The sequence below is a fragment of the Dioscorea cayenensis genome, chromosome 15 (assembly GCF_009730915.1).
Source record: "Dioscorea cayenensis subsp. rotundata cultivar TDr96_F1 chromosome 15, TDr96_F1_v2_PseudoChromosome.rev07_lg8_w22 25.fasta, whole genome shotgun sequence".
NCBI classification, from domain to species: Eukaryota; Viridiplantae; Streptophyta; class Magnoliopsida; order Dioscoreales; family Dioscoreaceae; genus Dioscorea; species Dioscorea cayenensis.
The window spans coordinates 7756299-7779519 of record NC_052485.1 but is presented as its reverse complement, the minus strand read 5'-3'; the positions used below and the strand labels follow the sequence as shown (position 1 = coordinate 7779519).

The 23221-nt window shown below is 34.3% G+C and overlaps 2 protein-coding genes across 2 annotated transcripts; one reads left to right on the top strand and one right to left on the bottom strand.

The window, feature by feature from the left end:
- The first annotated feature begins 7012 nt into the window (after positions 1-7012).
- On the top strand, positions 7013-12797 carry LOC120278203 (NADH dehydrogenase [ubiquinone] flavoprotein 2, mitochondrial-like). Its single transcript, XM_039285143.1, has 7 exons — positions 7013-7273; positions 7360-7424; positions 8670-8874; positions 9316-9418; positions 9845-9922; positions 12378-12440; positions 12521-12797. The coding sequence occupies exons 4-7, from the start codon at positions 9416-9418 to the stop codon at positions 12626-12628; spliced, it is 252 nt and encodes an 83-aa protein (XP_039141077.1). The 5' UTR covers positions 7013-7273; positions 7360-7424; positions 8670-8874; positions 9316-9415; the 3' UTR covers positions 12629-12797.
- A 937-nt stretch (positions 12798-13734) lies between these two features.
- On the bottom strand, positions 13735-20326 carry LOC120277347 (transcription factor UNE12-like). Its single transcript, XM_039284154.1, has 7 exons — positions 19904-20326; positions 19763-19834; positions 19534-19653; positions 19157-19222; positions 15477-15542; positions 15033-15110; positions 13735-14462 (listed from the first exon to the last, which is right to left on the bottom strand). Exons 1-7 carry the CDS (start codon positions 20204-20206, stop codon positions 14229-14231), a joined length of 939 nt encoding a protein of 312 aa, XP_039140088.1. The 5' UTR covers positions 20207-20326; the 3' UTR covers positions 13735-14228.
- Positions 20327-23221: the final 2895 nt, after the last annotated feature.

Sequence of the window (23221 nt, the reverse complement as noted above, 5' to 3'; positions counted from 1 at the left end):
AAATTATATTACCAGATGTATGTTGTATGTCGTGGCCTCTAAAATTCATATTACCATGTATATGTTGTATGTTGTGGGCTCTAAATTTCTGCCCTTATTACAACATCTAAAACCCTCTACAACTACAAGCATGACAATTACAAAATGAAACCATCTGTCAAAATTCTTGAATGAGATTGAGCAAAGGAGATGCCCTTTAGAAGAACCCTCACTGTGATTCTGCGTTTAGGTATGAGAAGCGAAGAAGAAGAAGAAGAAGAAGAAGAAGAAGAAGAAGAAGGAGGAGGAGGAAAAGAAGAAGGAGAAGTACAAAACCAAGCGATTGAGAATGAGAAGAGAGGGCATGAGACGAAGAAGACGAGGTAAAAAAAGACGAGTGGGCAAGAGGTTGATGTGACCACGAACAGGTGATGTGGATTAAAAAAGGGTGATGAAGATTATAACATCCTTGCTGGTTCTTCCACATTAGCAAATGAGCGAGTAAAAATTTTGAATGATCACTGTACTATGCCCAATTTCCACTTTGCTCACTGAATTTCAATTTATATCTTTTCAATCATTGAGAATCAATTCCTTTTCTCCGGGAGGTCATCAATAGGATTTTAGTTGATTTTTGCTTAGCTGGCTGCCGAAAGTACACATCAGCCATTAATTTTGTAATTAATTAGTCCACGTTGGGGTGCCACATCACTTGGAGAACTTCAACCTGTTTTCTCATCCACGTCAGTCTCCAACTCGGCGTCACTCATCTTCATCAGCGTCCAACACACCATCACTCATCCTCGTCAGCCCTAATTTCCTCTTTCTTTTGAAAGAGCCGCGACCCCACCCATTTTCCACTTTCTCTAACAACAACCCCACTTTAGATCCAACTTCGCCGGCGGTACCATCATCCACTGGCAGTGTGATATTTCATAGGAGACATCTTTCTTTCACCAGTGTGGAGGAGGTTGCATCCCAGAATCCAACCGATCAAGGGTGGGAGTGAGAGGAGAGTGGCCCAGCATCACCGGTTGTAGCATTTGACCAAGTGAGAGGCAGATTAGAGCAGATCACTAGCCCAACATCATCGGAGGCTTTCTACTGCCAACGGGAGCAAGCTTTTGCGTACCATAAATGGGAGTTGGCAAATAAGATGAGGGAATGAGGAAGCACCAGAGTATTGTAAGGCTTTTATTGATTGCATTCATGGTTGTTTTCGTTAGAATTACATGCAGGAAAAGATTAGTTAATTTAAAGTTGAAATTAGGGTTTCATTATTTGTGAAGGCTTGGAGGTTATTGTTCCATGCGGGGGTTTGTTTAATTTATGTATGATTTATTCTGAATTTGTGAAGATGTTTATATCTCTCATTATTTTTTTCAATGGTTTTTGGTTATTTGTATCGGTTGTCATGATTGAGACATCCATGTAATATAATTCTTTAAATTAAAATTTACCTGCACTTGAATATTGTTGCATGCATGTTTCAATCAGGGTTATTTGAGAATTCCTTTAGTGGGGACAACTCAATTATGATAATTTTTCCTAGTATACTTAATTGTGTGTATATTAACATTACTATGTTTTGGGTTAGTGGGGACACCCCTGTACCAAACTCATTGCAGGTATTTTTTTGTAGTGCCCATCGTAGAGTACTTCACAATACACATGTACTATGGGTTAGGTGATTTTGTGAGTTTGAATGAAGCCAGATTTGGAGGGTACGTGGACTTTTGCGATGCTGATTTTATTTCAAGATTAGAGCTTCTACAGATGGCTAGGGAGATGAAATTAGATGTAACAAGTTGCAGTTTTGGTGGAGAGAAACTACTGGGGAAAGGGTAAGGATGGTGGAAATGCGGAATGATTTGGATGTGATTAAAATGGCAAAATCTGTGGGCGGCAGTAGGAACATAAACGATTATGTCAAAGGGACAACTCAGATTGGAGTTGATTGCGGGGATGGCTTACAAAATGCTGCAGATGTTGATGTTGATCAAGACGAGGATGTGGAGGAGAATTTACCTGACTCACCAGAACATGCACCTGTGTTTGGAAAATTACATGTAGATGAAGAGCAAATTGCTAATGCTGTTGGTGATGCTGATGTTAATGTTGTTGGTGATATTGATGTTAATGCTCGTGGTGATGCTGATGTTAATGCTGATGCTGATGTTGATGCTGCTGCTGATGTTGATACTGATGATGATGCTAATGAAAGTGATATTGAAGACTCTGAGTACAGTTTTCATAGTGAAGAAGATACAGAGGAAAATGCACCAACTAAAGATGAAGTCCCAACAACAGGCACATGGGTACAAGAAGAAGTGGCCAGGAATGTAGATGATGACAATGAGGTTGTTGTCTCTGAATATGATGAATCTGATGAGTTAGAGTCATTTTTGTCTACTGATGAAGATGGAATCAATCCAGCCAAACCTAGATACAGTGAGTTTAAAGAAGACATAGACATGAAGGACCCACAATTCAAGGTTGGCATGAAATTCATGAGTTTTAAAAAATTCAAGGAAGCAGTCAAGAGTTATGGAATAAAACATAGGTGTGTGCTGAAGTGTAGGCCAAATGATAAAACAAGATGCAAAGCCTATTGTACGAAGAATTGTCCCTTCTACCTATGGGCATCGCCAATGCATACAAACAAGAACACCATTCAAATTAAGGCAGGACATCTGAAGCATGAATGTTCCCGAGATCATAATATCAGGCATGTTACTGCTGAATGGATAGCAAAGCAATACATAGATCAGTTTAGATCAGATCCAAGTTGAAAACTTGCAGGTATCATCCAAGCAGTTAGGACTAATCAAGAGGTCGACATCAGTAGGTTGAAGGCATGGAGAGCAAAAAACATAGCATTGAGGTATACATGATATTTTGTGTTTGTTATGTTGTGTTAGTAATCAGCACATTTATTGTTAGACATTTAATTTTTTGTCCGTTAAGTAATTTTTGTAATGTCATTTTTGTTATGATTTAGGATGCCGGATGGGGATGAGCACACATAGATGTGTAGTTTATACGACTACAGATTAGAGTTACTTCGAACGCATCCAGGCACAACAATGAAATTAAAATGCACTTGGAGTTTTATTTATTTATTTATTTATTTTTGTTATGCTTGTTCATCACTTCATAGGGACTTGTAAATGAATCAAACAAATAAATTAAAACATTGACCATGTAGGGCCTCCAAAAATGCCATTGAAGAGTTGTTCCCATACAGTGAACATAGATACTGTGTGAGGCATTTGCATACAAATTTTAGGAAAAAAATTTGGAGGCAAGGCCCTAAAGGATCAGTTGTGGTCTTGTGCCAGGTCTAGTTACATACCAGCATTTAATCATGCCATGGACACTCTTAAAAGTATGTCAGGTGACGCATACACTTATATTAAAAACATTGACCCGGTGCACTGGAGTAGGTCACACTTTAAGTGTCAATTCAAGTGTGACATGTTACTCAATAATATGTGTGAGTGCTTCAACAACACAATTATTGAAGCTAGAACCAAAGGCATAATTAGCATGAATGAAATGATTAGAACACAACTTATGGCAAGAATTCAAAAAAGAAGAGATGTAATGAGGCAATGCACAACAGAACATTGCCCTAAGATTTTGAAGAAGTTGGAAAAAGCCAAACAACTTAGTTGGTCATGTAAGACAACTTGGAGTGGTGGGGATAAATACCAAGTTGTGTGTAGAGAGGGTCAGTTCATTGTTGATTGTGATGCACGAACGTGCCCTTGTAGTAAATGGCAGTTAACGGGTATCCCATGTCCTCATGCAATTTCATCTCTATATTACAATAAAAAAAAGACCTGAGGATTACCTAGATGAGCAGTATAATGTTACCACTTACCTAGCAACTTATGAACACATCCTTCACCCCACACAAAGCTCTAATTGTTGGCCCAAAAGTCCATAAGGCCCCATAATTCCACCTGAACCAGCAAACATAAATAGGGGTAGGAAACCTATACTAAGGAGGAAAGACCCACTTGAAGAAGACACTGGATTCACAAAGGGGAAAGTCTGCAGGAAGAAGGTAACAATCAAATGTAGTATTTGTGGGGTTGCAGGCCACAACATGAGATTCCATGGACTATAAGTAAGTCATGGGTTTTAATGTGCATCAACTTTATTATATGAGTGATTGCTTGTTGATTGCTTTATGTGAATCTGACTTATCAATACACTTATATGTGTAGAACAATAATCAAACTGGGAGGAGACAGTTTGCTGTGAGCACCTTTGGGGGCAGTGAAAATTGTTTTAAAAATGCATTTGTAATTTCTGAATTGCTAATGATAACCCATTTAATTTTGCCAGTGTGGTAGCATTGAAGATTACCCCATGTTGACCATTGATCCTTAGGTCCTTCAGGAGCATATTATTGAGGTATATACATGATGTGTGGTGAGTTTTTTAATTTATTATAAACTAATTCCATTGTAAATACTAGGCTGAAGTAATGAGGGACAACCATGCAAGTGGGGATAATGCAGATGGAATGACACCTGGGACTCAAGAACAACTCTCACAGGTTTTTTTCTAACTTACACAATGTGAATACTATAAGCTTTAGCTTATATTAACTTTGTCTGTGTTAAGGTAATTGACATACCTATCCAAAGCCATGTGGGAATACCAACTGCATTATCAGCTGAACAGGTACTGTGTAAATTAATTTGCTTCCCTCATTGTTATGACCTGTGTTAACTTGGATATATTTTTTTCCTTGGTGTGCCATGATATCTAAAGGTATTCAATGTGCATGTTGGTATCTTACCAAAAGAGAGTATTCAAGTAAGTAGAAATATATCGGCTTCATCACCTGCATAACAGAATCTTGCAGAAGATGAAACTAGGGCAGCTTCTCCCTCAACAAAGTCAATACCAAAGGTATGCATTAATTAACATAGGAAAATACTCAATTACCAAAATTGAATTTCAAATTATTGACAGTCCATACAAAACTACAAAATACTAACCTTGTCATGCCCTTTCAAGTGTAGATCAGTAGAATATCTACTCAACCCACCTCTAGACCTTCAAATCCTTCAAAGTCAAGTGCGGGGGGAGTTACAACAACAATTGGGAATGCAGGAGGAGAAACAAAGCTCTGCAAAAGTCAGGCTAGGAAGCAGTTTCCAACAAGACCTCCTATATTGCGAGGAGCAATACTTGATAAAAAAATCTAAAGACAACAACAAATTGGGTGGCGGGGAGAAAAAAAGGAAGGTGTGGTTGCCACCAGGTCCTAGAGGAGGAAGCAGTGGAGCTGGAAGACAATAAAATACATCCTCAAAGAAAGTGGTGCTTCAAATGTTGTACCTTTTTTTATTTCTTTGCAGTGTTTGCAGGCAATGCACTTTGTTTTGTTTAAACTTTAACAGTTTTATCAGGTCTAGCATGTGAACTCCTGGAACATGTAACTTTTGTGACTGTAGACCAATTTATGTTTGCAAAATCTGTGTTTATGACTAAACAAAACAGTAATTTTTTTTACTGCAGACCAATTTATATATGCAGAATCAGTATTTATGACTAAACAAAACAGATGGAGAGTTGTATTCATCCTTTCTTCCTGCAGTATTTTATTCTGTAAACCAATTTATGTCTGTAGACCAATTTATCACTTTGTGTGTTATTAAAATCAGATGGAGAGTTGTATTCATCCTTTCTTTCTGTAGTATTTTATTTTATAGACTAATTTATGTCTGTAGACCAATTTATCACTTTGTTTGTGTGTTTTTAAAATCAGATGGAAAGTTGTATTCATCCTTTCTTTCTGGAGTATTTTATTCCACAGTATTGTATTCTATAGTATTGCTGTTAATGATGTGTTAGTGTCTCCTCCCACTTAATTGGATGAATCAGCCTGTTGAACTTGTTGCAGGTTACTGGAAAATAGCTGGAATTAGCCTGTTCAACTTGTTGCAGCCTGTTGAACCTGTTGAACTTGTTGCAGGTTACGTAGAATTAAGTAATTGTCTGCCCAAAGATGCTGGGTACTTTCACTGATGCTTCTATAATTGTAACAAACTTCTCTAGCTGGTATTCTAACAAACAGGTTCTGTGCTAGAACAATAACATATGATACTCAACCTCCTTGTCAGCATCAATTCATCGAATTTACAAATCATTCATCATACTAATAAATCTTTCATTTATTGTTAATCATTCATCATAAAATCACTGAATTTGTTGTTGATTCATCACAAAATCTCACACTACGACTGGGTACCGACACCTACTACTGATGTCCTACAGAAGCCCTTCTCAACAATTGCCACTGCAACAAAACTGCTCCTCCACCACTTGCTTGGTCGATTGCCACAGACGGTGATTAGCCGTTAAAGAACTGCTCCACTATCATCTCTCTCCCATCCTTGATTGGGCGGATCTCAGTTGATGTAGTGTTATGGTCTCCTCCTTACCGGTGAAGGAAGATTCCTTCGATGAAAGATCGCACCGCCGGCTAAGATCTTCTTTTCCGATTGCAAGTCGTGAATGTAGGAGATGCCGGCAGGGTCGCGGGTCTCTTAAAAGAAAGAGGATGCGTAGGCTGACGAGGATGAGTGACGCCGAGTTGGAGGCTGACGTGGATGAGAAAACAGGTTGAAGTTCTCCATGTGACGTGGCACCCCAACGTGGACTAATTAATTACAAAATTAATAGTTGACGTGTACTTCCAACAGCCAGCTAAGCAAAAATCAACCGGAATCCTATGGATGACCTCCCGAAGAAAAGGCATTGATTGAAAAAATACAAATTGAAATTCAGTGAGCAAAGTGGAAATTGGGCATTGTACAGTGAGCATTCAAAATTTTTACTCGCAAATGAGCTGTCATAAGCTGGTCCATGTGGTCGTTCTAGTGACTATGTCAGAAAATTAACACCGGAAATAAGCGGGTACTCTCCCATTAAAGCGAAATCAAATTATGGTACTAAAAAAGATACGAAATAAAAGCGGATATTCCTTTTTGATATTTGGCCATAGTTTGGTGACCTCACAGGATATTTTCCCCGAACGTTCTACTTCCATTCTCTGACTTCCAATCCCTCAGCCCCGGTTCCCTGCCGGAATCGATCGCCGGCGAGATGCCCTCGCTGGCGGCGCCCCTCGCCGCGAAACGCTACCTCCTCGGGTCCAGTGCCCCTGCCGTTGCCTGTCCTTGTTGTTGATTTTCGTGTCATATGTCTCATTGGTTTCGATTTCCAGGTTGCATTAGCCTGTAGATCGTTCTACACATCCCTTAACTATGTGAGATGAGACGTTGGGTCTTGTCCTTCTTCTCTGTTTTTCTTGTTGAATTTGATCTCAAATTAGTGTTTTTTTTTTCTCTTCAGCATATGGATTCGCCGGCAATAATCCGGATATGCCGTGGGAGTTCAGCGAAGCCAATAAGGAAAGGGTATGTTGGTTTCTTCTGATTTGGTATTGTTTTTCCCTTTGTTGTTATTGCATTTTGTTTGCTTTTCTTGCTTTTGTTTCAGTACTCATATATATATATATATACACACACTTGGAAAAGTGCTTGCTTGTTACTGAATGGAAGAACAAGTCTGAGAGTGCTCGTGTTAAATTTTGTTGGCTTTAAATCTAAGGATTAAAGTCACCTGTGGCCCCTAAAGTTTTGATCATTGTTTGTTCTCACCCCTGGAGTAGAAAAATATTAATTTTGGTTCTTTTAACTGCATCAATTTGTTTGTTTTGGCCTTCTCATCCAATGTAGGTTCATGCAAATATGCCATGTGTTTCCACATCAGCTGAAATGATTTTTTCTTAAGGTGGCAAGATCACTTGTGTCTTTAGCTTTAAATCTAAAGGCTGAACCTTTAGATTTTGAAATTTGCTAATAAAGTGATCATTTTGCATGTAAGTTAGGAAAATTAGCTGCGGATTCCTATTTTAATTATTACATTGCAATTTTGAGAGTTGTAGTTTGATTGGACTTCTGGTGGCCTATCAGCATTACATGAGTTACATTGTCACTTCTTAGTTGTCATTGCTATCTGCTTAGTATGAATTGAACCTAATATGCACTTCTTGTTTAAGCCAATTGCGCAGGAACATAGGATACATGAATAATGGTACAGTGCATTTGCTTCCAATAATTTCTAAAATAAATTCATGAATCCGTTACTGTTGGCTGTCTTGATAACCTTGTGAGTTTTATGTTTGAGATTGGGCCTTGGTGTCTCAAGGTTGCAACTTCTAATTTTATTTTTACAAACCACTTAATATTTACTTGGATCTATCATGCAATTATACTTTTTTGATGTAAAGTGTAAACCCTGAAATTCATGAGACCTTTTTTTTTTGTGTACTCTTGGTAAGAATAAGTAATGATAATGTTCTATAAGAATGCAATGGCCTAATAGTTAAATATCTATGTACCTTCAGGATAAACTCAGAAATGGATGTGATTTGTAATTGATTTATTTAAGTCCTGAATTTATTCACAGAATGAGAACATTGAGAAGGTAAAGGTAGTGAATTGATTAACATTTCTAATGTCCTTCCTATTTATGTTTATGAGCTATAGATTCTGTTTTTTATATAATAATAATCATAATACTAATACTAACACTAATAATGATAATTATAATAATAATAATAATAATAATAATAATAATAAAATCATTTCTTTCTACAGGATAAGGAGATACTATCATACTATCCTTCCAACTACAAGCAATCTGTTGTTATTCCTTTATTGGACCTTGCACAACAACAACATGGTGGATGGCTTCTAGTTTCTGCAATGGATGCGATATGTTAATATTGGTTAGGGCAACAACTTTGATTTCACCAGAAACTGAATTATAACCAAGGATATATGTTAGTCTTTGAATGGGCAGGTAACAATGTTTGAAGTACCTGCAGCTCTTGGCTTCTTATCGATTCTTATACTCACAATCCAATAACCTCACTGTCTTTATACACAGTGGACCTATTAGTTACCATGATTTTTATAAAGCCATGTATTATGTGCTTTATACGTATCTATATCTATCTATATATATATATATATATTATATACTTCCATTTTCATCTTTTTTAAGTCTTTGCTTATCTATTCAAGTGATTACTCAGTTCGCTAAAGTTATGGAAGTTGCTCACATTCGCGTTTATGTAGTTGCTACATTTTATTCAATGTTCAACCAGACAAAAGTAAGTGGTTTATCTCATGATGCTATATCCAATATTATGTTTTGTCATATAATTGTTATTTTTAACCCTTAATCCAGTTGTCTTTAATCTGCTGTCATTAAACATCTATGACATGACTGCTTGTGCAGATTGGTAAGTATCACCTATTGGTTTGTGGCACCACACCTTGTATGATACGTGATTCTCGTGAAATTGAAGAGGCCTTGCTCAAACATCGAGCAAAGCAGAATGGTATCTTTTGAAGAATTTAACTTTATTACCTCTCTCTTCCCATCTATATATTGCTGATGAAAGTTGTTTCTGCTTTTTTGTGTTCTAGAAGTGACAAAGGATGGCTTATTTTCTGTGGGTCAAATGGAGTGCATGTCACCTTAGATCTTTATTTGTGTCACTAATTTCCTTAGCTTTCCAAAACACCAGCTAAAAATAATTATGACTGCTCATTGAACTCATTTTTTATCAACTGTTTACAGAGCAATCTGTCATATTTAGCTTGTACCTTGCAATTGTTGAACTGAACTTATTTAAAGGATTGGTCTAATTGGAGAAATTATTGTAGTATTTCTGAAATGGAAGAAAAAAAGGATTATTCCTAGATAGCATATTTTAACCCTCTATGCTAATTCCACTAACACACAGAACTGATTATTTCTACAGGGTTGCTGTGTAAATGGTCCAATGATCACTGTTGCTGACTGTTCCAATGGTTCTGAAGGATACACATATAACTACTATGTAAGCTCTCTTGAACCCCTTTTTTCTTTATGATGATCTAGTAAACTTGTCATTTACTGATAATTCTACAATCTTTTTTATTCATAATAATTTATATTGTCATCGCTAATGAACTCTACAGTAGAAAAGTATGCATGTTTGTACCCAAGAAATTCTTTTTCAAGGCTCAGCAAATGTTTCTTGGAGTAGTTACTTAGGTAGAAGTAACCTTCCCCTAGAATGCTTTGTGTGAGTGGGAGGTGTGAAGAAGATGAGAAGGGATGGAAGGACTTCCATTAGGTGGTCATAAGTCATAACTTAATTCATTAGAAGTTATCTTACTGCCCACTGGAGACTTCCGTAAAGAGTCAAGTCAAACCTATACTTACTTTTCCAGTGAACCTGGACTTTTGAGAAACTGTAAAGTAGCATCAAATTAGGATCTGGCACATGACTGAAACTCCCCTTTTTTTTTATACTCAAAACACTTGAATTTGCCAAAATCATGTGAGTTAGAACTGTTGAAGATCCCAAAAATATTCTCCCACACATTTAATATTTCCAAAATATGATATCTGGATAAAAATTTCTCCTAGTTGCCAGGGCAGTCCAATTGACATCATCTGAGGAAGTTGTGCGACCAATGACTTCAGATAATGGCTCTGAAGTCATGATACATGAGCACTGCAGTAGTGGAATATTACTTTGTGCCATTATCTTTAGAATTGTTCTTTTGGTATTCCTTACACATTTTATTCTGGTATTCTGAAATTTTTACAATCATTTTATATTCTGCTATTCAAAATTCCTCTATCACACAATTAAGTATGATGCTAAAAGATACGTGGAAGATAGCTATGTATTTTTGTATAATCATGAAGCAATATTTCACAGATAGAAGGAAAATTATCTTCCTTTGACATTCCTGTTGATGGGCCAAATTCCCAGATAGGGCTGTTTTGCGCATCTGTTATGAGAATAAAATACAAAGTGGTTGTTAAGAAACAGGGCAAAAAGAAAAAGTAAAAAATCCCCAGAAGATTCTATACAGCCATTAAAAGACCATTGGAATTGAAACTGCAGAAAGTTGAAGTCCTCTCAAGGTTTGATGTTGGAATAAAGTACCTTTTTCCATGATAGTCTTTAATCATTCATTTAATTGTTTAGTAATGAGTCATTGTGACTTGAGCTTTGAGATATATCCAAGTATGTTATTTATGTCATCAATTAATGATGACCTACAAGTGCACTTCTAGTGCATGAATTATACCCTATGGTTCTTGAACCTAAAAAGGTTCAAAGTGGTCCTCCAACTATAACATTATGTTCAAGTTGGTCCCCGCAATGTTGGCATAACCTCATCCATTATTTTGAATTCAAAAACCAATTTTCTTTTTATTGAATTGGACTGAATAAGATTCACATGCCAGCTGATGTGGTAAGAACACGACAACACTCACACATGGCAAAATTATTCCTTTATGATTCTTTCATTATTATTTTTTTGTTGTCGGTATGGTGACTTATGTCATATCAGAATGTAGCCACCTTTGATTTAATTTATTTTGGGTTTAAAGCCACTTGTAATCCATGAACCATGGGCTATTGTTTGTTTGGGTTATCCAGATCTAAAAATTTCATTTAGTTCCTCAACTAAACCCTTTTTTATTTTTTTTAGCCCTCTCGTCCAACTACATGTGTCAACTAGGTTTATCCCATGCTCCATGCCATTTAAGTTTATGTTACTGCTGATGTGGGTGACTTAACCAATCATATGCCACATGGCCAGAGAAACAAGTCAAAACCATTAAAATCTCATGACCCTGCAAGCCAAATTGAAACAAGGGTGGGGAACAAAGATGACTCAAATGTTAAAAGAAAAAAGAAGGCAAGACCATTAATAACAAATTAAGATCTAAAGTTTCACGTTGCTGCTCCAAGTAACTCTGGAACTAAGAAACTGTTGTTCTTCAAGTCAATAATGCTAAAGATAAAAATGAAAATAACAGAAGCAGTTCAAATTATTCAATAATGATCAGCCATTCAATGGTACATTCACTCCCGAAACTGTAGGAGAGTTGCAACTAGGTCTTCAAACCATCAATTAAAGTTACTAAAAGCTGCAAGTGGGCATTCAGACCAGAGATTAAGCTATAATTTTATTATGCGATTCAGATTGTTCTTTTAGAAGTTTAAGGTCATATTCAAAACCTGTAAAATTAGAGTCAATTTTCCACCAATATGATGATAACAGTCCGTTATGCAAAACCAAGTCCATTAGAAAGCAGCATGTCTATATATTATATGCTTTTTCATTCCCGTTTACGTGTTGATTGAATTAAAGGCACCTGTTTTGTCTAGTTTAGTTTTGCCATTGGTTTGGTGTTACAAATTGCTTGTTTTTGTTGAAAACATCATAGTATTTAACTTGTCCGTAATCTCAGTTACATTTGTTGACGGATAATTATTTGTGTAGGAGGATGTGACTCCTAAGCGAGTCATTGAGATTGTAGAGAAGTTGAGAAGGGGTGAAACTCCTGTAAGTAATCAAGCATCACAGATGTTGACTGAATTAATTACCCATGAGCTGTATAAATTGATGTTGTGGTTCTTTTTTAGGTTGGTACTCAAAATCCACTGAGAATAAAGTCTGGACCAGCTGGAGGGAATACTACTTTATTAGGGGAGCCAAAACCTCCGCCATGGCGGGATCTCGATGCTTGCTGATTTATCACTGAAGTGCATCAATAATGGATCTAATTACCCATCTTGTTTTACCCTTGAAACTATCCAAGGTATTAACTTTACCAGACATCAATGAAAATACTTGGGGCTGTCATTTGCACATATGCCAATAATCATTATTAAATATGATTTTTTAACATTTTTTATGAAAGTTATATGCCTTTTTTTTTTTCTTAATTTCCAGCAGATGCACTTTGATTCTTGTTTCTGTGGTAGGCTTGTTGTTGATTGTTGTTGTCTGTTCTAGTTAACATGCAACATGTAGCAATACAAAAGAGTTGAATTACAGGTAGCAAGGTTTTGTTTTACTGGACTAGTTCCAACAAATTCTCATCTTTTTATTTTGCTTTTTTAATGGTTTGTTGTTCTTTGTACTTATAAAATGTTCAATATAGCTTTAGTAATTTTTTTCCTCAATTTTTGTAGCGTAATTTAGGGTATATGATTATTTGCACAACTCTTAAAGCTTTAGTTAGTTTCTGAACCAAATTATAAAATGCTAATGTGATACAAGTTATTTAGTGTTGAACATGTGAGCAGGAAATGATGAAAATTATATATATATATATATATATATATATATCATATTCAATATTTTAAAAATGGGTATAAATTAACCCAAAAACTAGTGTTTGTATAGTTTCATTTGACATGATATGAGACATTAGCATGAACCACCCAAGACATAAAGGATCTGAATGGTCCTATACTGGCACACAAACACATAGTATGAACATAGAGAAATTTATATCCACTTGGACTTGAATATTTTTTTTGGTAGCTAACTATCAAGGGCTTTTTTACTAGTCTGTGCCACAATGATTGATGAGGGTTTTATAAAGCATACATGTGTGGCCTGGAGAGAAGGTGCAATGGGCAGCAAAAAGTCCATATTGGAAGAATGCACCAATGAGAAGACATGGACAAATGAGAATTAGAACCACCAAAAACCACTTTGGAAACACACCCCACTACAAAGCAAAAGTAAGTGCACAGTCAGTCTCAATTGACTCTACTCTCCAATATGGCAATATCAACTTTTTTAAATATAAATAAATTATTAAATAAAAATATACCTCCCATCACCATCCATTTCAACTTTCTTTCTAATTCTTAGAATACACATTATGGTGATCTGTATATATGTATATATATATATATATATTTAGATATATCCATCAGCAATCCTTTTTAGAGGCCCCACCATCCACCACAACAGTAAAGAGTACATTCCCCACTACAAAGTGCTTGGTCAGTGCACTACAGACCTCAAAAACCAAAAATTAGATCAAGCAAGAACTTTGACAAACATCTCCTTCACCTAAAAAAAAATTTAAATAAAAAAGATTTGAAAGACTTTGAGAGTTCTGGAGATGATTCCTAGTGGGCTCTTTAGCTTTAGCGGACCTTGTAATCACAGCAACTTTGACATAAAACAAAGGCGAAAAAAGAAAACGAGATAGCGATATCGATGTTGGTGGGATACCTTTGGAGAATTATCTTGACTACCAGATTTTTCGGAGAATGGTGGGGCCTGTGCATTGTATTTTGATTTCTGGCAATGCAATCCAAGTGAAGTCCGTTATGAAGAGGAGTTCGGTTCAGGCTTAACTACTGTGGGGGATTCAGGCTGTGGTTGCGAGTGATAGATAGCGGTCGCGAGTGAGATTGGCATGATGCATAGAGCTTTTGATTGGAGGAACTGCATTGCTGCACCAATGTCCTCTTCCATGAGTTTTGCAACTTGCTTTTCTGTGCCATCAGTGGACCATTTCTCCCACACCTGCTGTTTGTTTCCACCCTCACTGGTATCACCCTATGAGGAATAGACAAGAAAAAAAAACAAAAAGGTCAGAGAGAACTAATGATAACCTGGATAACAGTTTGATAACTTCGTATAGAGGCATTGGAAAAACCCACATGTTAAAAATGGCAACATTGATGATAACTGATAAGTAGTTGCACATGCTTTGAAAAGTAAATGAAAGAGATATGCATAGAGGCGCAATGGAATAATAAATCCACAAAACATTGAGCTCACTGAAACATTTAGGGTTGTCCAAACTTACCCAAGTATTCAAAGATGTTATCTTTCATGAGTAGGATTAGGTATGGGTAATTTTATATGTTTGTGAGATACTCTACTCAAAATCAAAAGAATCAACCCGATGGAAAGAGGTTTTGATTCACTATACTTGATAAGAAATGGTTATGATTCTATTTATCTGTATTGGTGTTCAAAAATGGTATAAGCTGTTGGTGCATCATTAAGCATGGACGAACAGTTCTGCAAGCTCAGCCTATAATTGGGGTCATGCATATGCTAATATTCACCCATTGATTGCTCATATATTTCACATGTATTCTACTGTTTTCCTTTTATTACCTCAACTGACGACAGTGGAATATCAGCTACCAGCTGAGCCACCGCACCAGCACCACCCAGCCTGCTCATGCTTAGAACCTGCCAGTTAATATAGAAGCAAAACATTAATGCAGAATTGAATATAAAGAATCCTAAAAGTGAGTAGTTGGACAGTTATTTGAAAACAAAGACAATCCTCATTTGCTGTGTAAGGTCTTCTGAGGCAAAGCCCAATGTATATTCATAGTTATATTTGTTTAATAATGGAAGAGAATTGAGAGGATTCAATAACTGCTAATGGATGAAAGCAATAAAAGAAACAAAAAGAATGAAAACTTTTATGCAATCTCTGACATTGTGAAAATGAACACCTTTTTCCTGAAACATTACAATATTTTTTTGTACAAAACCATGATAATGATCACAAATATAAGTTGATCAACAGCCAAGCAATCAGTGTTTTACCTTGACTTGAAGCCTTAAAAACTTCACATAATCTAGAATCTCATCAAGCATGGCAGCTCTATCTGTCTGCAAATGTAAATAGAAGCCATTGAATTAAATAATATGTGGAACATGAGGGACTATTTCACCATTGCAAGTAATTCAATTTATATGAAGATTGACCGGAATTAACATTAAAAGAATCAATTGATCTTCTCCACTGAAATTAAAATTTGATCTATGCAAAATAACAAACATAAACTCTTGCCAGAGTAGTTTAGGCATGATGGCCATAAACAGAAATCATTGCAGCATATTTATTACTTGCTAACCCAAAATCCTAAGAAAAACATCTATTAATGAAGCTCTAGAATCGCTACATATTACTGGGGCAGGTCAGAGTTAAAAAAAGTGAAAAAGCAAAATTTATCACCTAAACCATTTCAAGCATCTATAAGAAGGTATTATGACCAGTAAAAAGAGAATTTGTAATTTGAAAAAAATGATGTCAAGTGTTTAGAAGTTCAAGTCTGCCCGAAAATGTGTTACCATCCACATCCATTTGCATGCTAAGCCACTTGTTGGGCAAGACACAACTTTAAACTTTCATGTGGCTTATTGAGCATACCACATTTGGCTAGCATTCTCTGTGATCTACACCTAGCTAGACCCATGCATAGGAATATGTTTACAAAAATCGAATAGCAAACAATCAAGTGGTTTAATATATAATCAAATGACCAAAACATGGGGATTGACACTTAAAATTAACTATCAGGTTTTGGCATTAATATTGAACATTCAAATGCATTTTCTTCCATTTTAAGCTTTAAATTTGAAATGAGATACAGCTACATAGTGTATTTATGAATGCTTGAGTATGCACATCTCAAAAACTTATTTGTCTCAATTGAAGCCTCCAGTTTAAAACTCTTATCACAAAATTAATCATATATCTTATTGGAAATTACAATATATAGCAGCAAAACATATTCACTTATTACATGTTTCAACTTATTAATTAAATGAAGAACTATATTAAAGAGGTAGTTTTTTAGTGGACTGTATTACAAGGTAGTTTTTAGGTGTATCCAACTGCAAGAAATAACCCTAGCTTTCAAATCAGTTATTTGCAACATGAAAATGACAAATATACCTGTCCACAGGTACATATAAATTTTGATAAGATATATACTAGCAGCTTTAATAAAATCTAGTAACTAAAAATTTAAGAGAAGTACATACATTGTTCATTGAGAAGTAATAAAACCTTCAAACTCGAACCAGTCATATGCATTACCCATCCACCCATGCATAAATGAATAAGTAATTCAAACATAAAGATGTGTACTGCAAACATATCTGGAATAACAAGTTAACTCCAATTAAAATTAAAATAGCTCTCATCAAGCTACATTGGTGAACAGAAGGATGAGAGCTCTCTCACGGTTTCTCCAAGTAAAACTACACAAAAACTAGAACAGAATTCTGCATTTCTGATTTTGTATTGTAAGACTGGTAATCTTCTCATTTGACTACAAAAGCTCCGAACAATCACATAAAACTCCATCCACACTTCCAAACTTCATCAATCCCTATAGTAATCTTATAGGTCATACTCTATTCAGCCTCACTATTTATTGGGTAAATGCTTTCGGGTGTACATCTTGTCTATTATATGTACTAAACCTTGATTGTATGTCTAAATTAAGCCTTTGTTCTGGTTACTTCTATATCTACCCAAGGTCCCCAATGTTCCTGTGTGTGTCTCCATTATTGTTATCAGCATTTTCTTTTGTTCTTATCACACAATTCACAAAATATAATCAATGAAGGCATCTTACTGTAGTAAAATGACATGAGAACGTTAGTTGAAACTCTAGAATTAGGAAGCATGGATGTCTGTTAACATTCAATCACACATCGATTTAAAATCAGGAAACCAAGCGACTTTATTAAATATAGCGCACAATCAAAAGATTAAACCACTGCACATATCCTTGATTTATCTATGAATATGATATACATAAAAGACTAATTACCAACATTAATAGATATGTACGTAATATTTGCAACTGAAAATGTACTTGATTCCTCTAAGGACAGTTTATGTGAGTGGAGAAATACTCAAATCCAGCCCTTAAAAAAAAATCAAGTTATCCCAAAGGAAAAACCAATGCAGGCAAATATATTCACTCATCCGAAAGGAAAAACAAAGGCTTTAGAAACACTTGATAGAACTTAAGATTTGCTAGTCATAGTCAACAATTTAGTTTCCTTATTCTTATGTGTCAGTTAAAAAGCTGGTGTTCTTGGAATTCACTAGTGCCAAAAACATAAAAGCCAGAAGCAATATTATTTCACAAAAATCGTGAACTTCCAATATGCACTGGTGCAAATTATTTGGTTGTGAACTAGAAGTTCGGTGGGGTTAATGACCTAGGGGGATTTTTTTTTTTTGTTGTCGTGTGTGTGGATATTTTCCAATCAAAATTGGAGATAACTTTTAACTCGAGTCGAACCGAAGTTTGACTAAATTAATACCAATAAAACTGAATATTTTAAAAACACAATTATAGATTTCTAATTAATAAGATATTTTTTATTTTTTTTAAATATATTAATTACCAATTACCTAAATAGTTATAATATTGTTTAAAAGAAAAGTTGGTGTAATAACCTTAAACCAACTTGGGTGCTCGGGTGGAGTTTGTGGGATAACCTTTAGCTACCAACTAGACACCCTTTGGTTTTTTTTGGGTGTTCAGAAATTTGGTGATATGCAGAAAGCTGATCACAAACTGTTATACACAAGGTGAAAGCACATAGTATTTTTAAATTATTTAAAATTAGTAATAAAATTAAAAAATTCTAAAAAAACCTTATAGGTCTGAAGAAAAGAGAACATTGAATTGGATGAGAAAATATTAAAAGGTTTATTAATGGTTAGGGTAAGAGTTTTAGAAAAATGCATCTTATTCATGAACAATCAAAATAATTCTTCAAATCTTTGCACTTCATCAAAATCAAACCTTAGTTTGTTTAGTATATAGCATGTGACCAACACTCAATGCAGCCAAACCAGTGCAAAATAGGTCAGGTAATATATGCAAATGCCAAACAAATATGTGCAAACAGGCTGCTAATGCGAACATGGCTGAAGAAACTAATACTAAGCCACTTATGCTGGTTGCATGTTTCCACATGCAACCTTTCACATATGATGTGATAATCATGGCCTTAATTATCTTGTTGTAAGTGAAATAAGACAATGCATCTGATAAGTTGGGCATATGTTTTACCCGTTACAAGATTAGTGAAATCAAAACATTCAATAACTGCCAAAGGGTTCAGACTCTGATTGACAGTGACACAAGTACCTTCATATGATATGAAAGATTATAAACCAATACATGATCTATATACACAACAAAAGAGTGGCGTTTGAAATCCAAATTGTCAAAAGGTCATAAACCAGAGAAGGCTCAAGTCAGAAGCATCTTCGAAACCTTAATATTTGGGTTTAACCAAAAACATAGAGAAATGAAAATACGAGTCAAATAATGTCTCGTTTCACAATAAAAACTGACGAGTCAATAAAAAGAATCAATTTACATGGCAATAACTTTTTAGACATAAAAGGCACCAAAATCATACAAACACTGATGCAGAATTGAATGGAAATGTTTCTGAAAGCTGACCTTATTAGAGTTGGGGAGCAATTCTTGCAAAGCCCTCATCCTTTCAGCTATTCTTTCTCTACGTAACTGCACCATGGAAAAATAGAATAAATGTTCTTACACCATTAAACAAATACTGTATGCATAACGAGGTAGATGACGGACAATAATAAAGATGAAAACAGCTTAATTTTTCTCTTAGCTCATGCTGTGAACTATAAAAAAAAAATCTCAAAATCACATCTTATATGACAAGTACTCATAAAACTGGCTTCTTTATCTCTTTTATCTCCATTTTGCGCGTTAAGACTATGATTTTCATCCAACTGAACTTAATAAACAAAATGGAGAAGTAACAGCAAGATATTTCAAGATTTAACTCCGTGACAAAGGCTCACCCTTTCAGCTATGCTATGTGGATCAGTGGCTTGTCCTCGCCTCGCCCGCACCCTCGGCCGTGGTGCTGGAGGCTGTGGTCCGGCAGTTACACCACCATGTGCTACTTGAGCATGAAAAACCTTCACAAACAAAGAACAAAACATCAAACACAAAGAACGAAAATACACAAAATTAATCCAAAAGAAATAAAAAAAAAAAAATAAAGGCATTATCAAAACTTCATAGAACCTGAGGTGGAGGATTTGGCCGGATTTGATGTGCCTGGACTTGTCCAAACGCTGGGAACAAGCTCGCCAGTTCCTACACCAAACATCTCAAAATGTCAAAAAAAAAAATCAAAATAAATCAAACCCTCTACTTTTATCTCACCGGCTTCGGCGGAGCCTTGCCATCAACATCATCTCGGAAGCGTTTCCCACTCCCAGATGCCTCTTCCGGCAAAGGGAACCCACCCCTCCCTTGCTCGAGGCTAAGCCCAAGGGGGAAAACGGAGCCCGGGAACCCAGCGGCGGAGCCATCACCGGAACTGAGCTGGAGAGCGATGCCGGAGAGTCCAGCCTCAGGTCCGGAAGAGCCAGGGTCGGCAGAGGTGTAAGAGGGCATGGAGAGGAATTGTTCAAAGAAGTCGTCGTCGCCTATGGCGTCGGGATGGGTTTGAGGGTGGTTCGCCATGGCTTGGCAGTGATGTCCGGCGAGAAGGGAGGGCAGACGGCGGGGGTAAAGGGCATCGGAGGAGGAGGAGGGAGCGTGAGAGAGGGAGAGAGGGAGGAGTAGGAGTGTTGGAGAAAGGGGCCATTGGAGCGTGTTGTATAAAAAGGAGGGGAAAGGTGGTGTTGGAGAGAGAGAGAGAGAGAGAGAGAGGAATAGTGGAGGGTTTTTCACCTTATTTTTTTATTTATTATTTTTTTAATTAATTTTTTTATTTTTAATATTATTAGGTGGGAAAAAACTTCAATTTTGTTTTTTTTTTTTTCAATATTTATTTTTATGTGTTTATATACATAATATCCTCGCTTTATTAGAGTTTTTATAATTTTAAAAATTTTGATATATAAATATAGAAGGAAAAAAAGAGTATAAATTCGCTTTTAATTGTTTTGTGAATATTTGTGGTGTTTTATTTCTTCTTTTTTTTTTAATTAGTAATATTATATTTAATATAAATGAAAATTGATTAATAAATTTTTTTAAATTATTTATTTTTTAATTAACAAATGATCATGAATATTATATTATATAATTGAATATTATTTTTATTAACTTAGCATTTACTTTACTTTGATTACTGGGATAGCTTAAAAGAGTTTAATGTTTAAGTTAATTTTAATAATTTTACTCAAAATAATACATAAACTATTGGTATATTTTTACTACAAAATTAAAATATTTTTTATAATTATATTTATGATTATATATTTTAAATTATAATTATAAACTAATGGTATATTTACTACAAACAAATAAACCAAATTAAATATTTCTCATAACTAACAATATATTTAACAAAAACAAAGATTTAAATGCACCATAATAATTCTTTAAAAAAATAAAAGCTTTAAAATCTTTCATGAAACTCTTTCGACAATTACTTCAAATTTTAAATATATGTATAGATCATATATTATGTTTCCTTTTTTATATATTTGTTGGAAACTTACTGGATTATAAATGTATAATCATTATTTTATCTATATTATGGTTGTGTTTCAGGCTTTCAGCCATGTGATCAACACTCTGATGGTATTAAAATAAATTCTTATAATCAATTGATAAATAATAATTATGTCACTCTTGAAAAAAATTATATATATGTAGTAAAACATTAAGATTTTTTTTTAGCAAACTATCAACATTATTTTTTAATTCAAACAATTAAAATTCTAAATTATTTTTTTGATCTATTATTATTCAGAAAATTATGCTTCTCTTGTTTTTATCTTTTTCTATTTCAATTTCTTAATTACAAAATAAAACCGAAATATGAATTTTTTAAAAATTTTTTTTGCATGTTTTATAAAAAAATTGTGCAACGATGATGTATAAAAACTCCATTTTCAAGTCCCTTGAAGGATGATTTTAGCATTTTAACTTTTAATTTAAGGATGCCTTGATGATTTAAACATTCATTGGGATTCAACATAATGCCACATTTTCAAAGGTATAACCATCTCATAAAAAAAAATGTAATTGCTTTATAATCCTTCAATTTTTTTTTTAATAAATTTGGACAAGGCACAATAGTAGTCCTTCATTTTTAATAAATATTATGTGATTTTTTTTTGAAGTTTTACTTCATCTATCACTTTTTAAATTAGTTTTATGAACTTAAAAAGACAAGAATATGTCAAAAAATACTCATAAAAGTTTATACCAATACCTATCAATATCAATTGATACACAAGAATATTTTTCTATGATTTATATTTTTCGAGGACTAACAAGTAATGGAGAAATTTAGATGGGGTGATAAGTAAACAATGATTTTATTGATTGGGTTACAAGTTAATTTTTGGTTTATTTAAAATAATCAAAGGAAATTTATTAAAAAGAGATAAATTTTAAAAGAAAATGTATGGGCATTCCTAAAAGTTGTGGACTTGTGGTGATTGACAAATAATTCTCTGTTTTTTCATGTTGTTACATGTAAAGAAACTTTGTAAAAATCATTCGATTTAGAATAATTTTTAAATTAAAGAAGCTTTCTATTTAGAATAATTTTTAAATTAAACAAGCTTTTTATAGAGTTCTGTTCCCATAATATGGGAGGAGCTGTATTTTTCATCCCTTTAAAATCGCATGACAGGGAAAATTACCATCTTAAGGTGAAGTCCTTCATATATCATCTTGAGCTGATAAATTTTTTTTGCCCTGGGTGTTAATATATCCACGTAACAAATCTCTAGGAGGTTGTTAAGACAATGTAATTGATGCATCTCCGTATTGCTTGTCTCTTTAACACTCTTAATTGAGGGGCATATTTACTTTTTTCTAACATATGATTCTTATCTGTTAAAAATTTAAGATTAATTTTTTTTAAAAAAAATATCTATTTTGATTGATATTCGAAACATCAATTTTGAGAGTAGTAATTTGGAGATTCCATGAATTATTTTAGTTTTAAGCTTAACTATTAATGTGTAACAAAATGAGCCAATATTCTATAATTTATAAATCAAATATCACTTTTATGTGGTTAAAAGCTAGAATACAAATTTGTCACTTTCTACTATTCAATTAAGTAAATATCTAAAAAATTATTTATTGATTTGTTGTTAATATATAATTTATGAATTAATTTTATTTTATAATGACTATAATTTAATAATATATTATATATTGCATAAATATTATCCCACCAACATTTTTTTTTACAATTTTATATATAAATAAATACATTTAATGATTAATTTTAAAAAAAATCATAACATGAATTAAGTCAAAATTGGTCCATATGAATATAAAAATTTCCTCTCCTAAACCATTTTAAACTACAAAGTCTTTAGTCTTAACACCAATGTGCCATGAAATATAGAGCTATATTTGATCAAAACATGATGTGTTAGTGAGTAAAGAAGTGTTTCTAAAAGAAAATCTTTCTGGAGAATTGGTTTGTAGGGAAATGTTTCTCATGGAATTTCATTGCACTTTGTTTTAATTAATATTAATCAAATTTAAATATTCCAAAAT

What these genes read in the sequence shown, in the direction of transcription:
- LOC120277347 (XM_039284154.1), bottom strand. Translation starts at nt 20,206, where the DNA reads ATGGCGAACCACCCTCAAACCCATCCCGACGCCATAGGCGACGACGAC. An exon ending in GGCCAAATCCTCCACCTCAG is followed by an intron (nt 19,654 to 19,762) that starts GTTCTATGAAGT and finishes TTGTTTGTGAAG; the next exon opens with GTTTTTCATGCTCAAGTAGC. An exon ending in TGCTCCCCAACTCTAATAAG is followed by an intron (nt 15,543 to 19,156) that starts GTCAGCTTTCAG and finishes TTACATTTGCAG; the next exon opens with ACAGATAGAGCTGCCATGCT.
- LOC120278203 (XM_039285143.1), top strand. An exon ending in GATACACATATAACTACTAT is followed by an intron (nt 9,923 to 12,377) that starts GTAAGCTCTCTT and finishes TTATTTGTGTAG; the next exon opens with GAGGATGTGACTCCTAAGCG. An exon ending in TGAGAAGGGGTGAAACTCCT is followed by an intron (nt 12,441 to 12,520) that starts GTAAGTAATCAA and finishes GTTCTTTTTTAG; the next exon opens with GTTGGTACTCAAAATCCACT.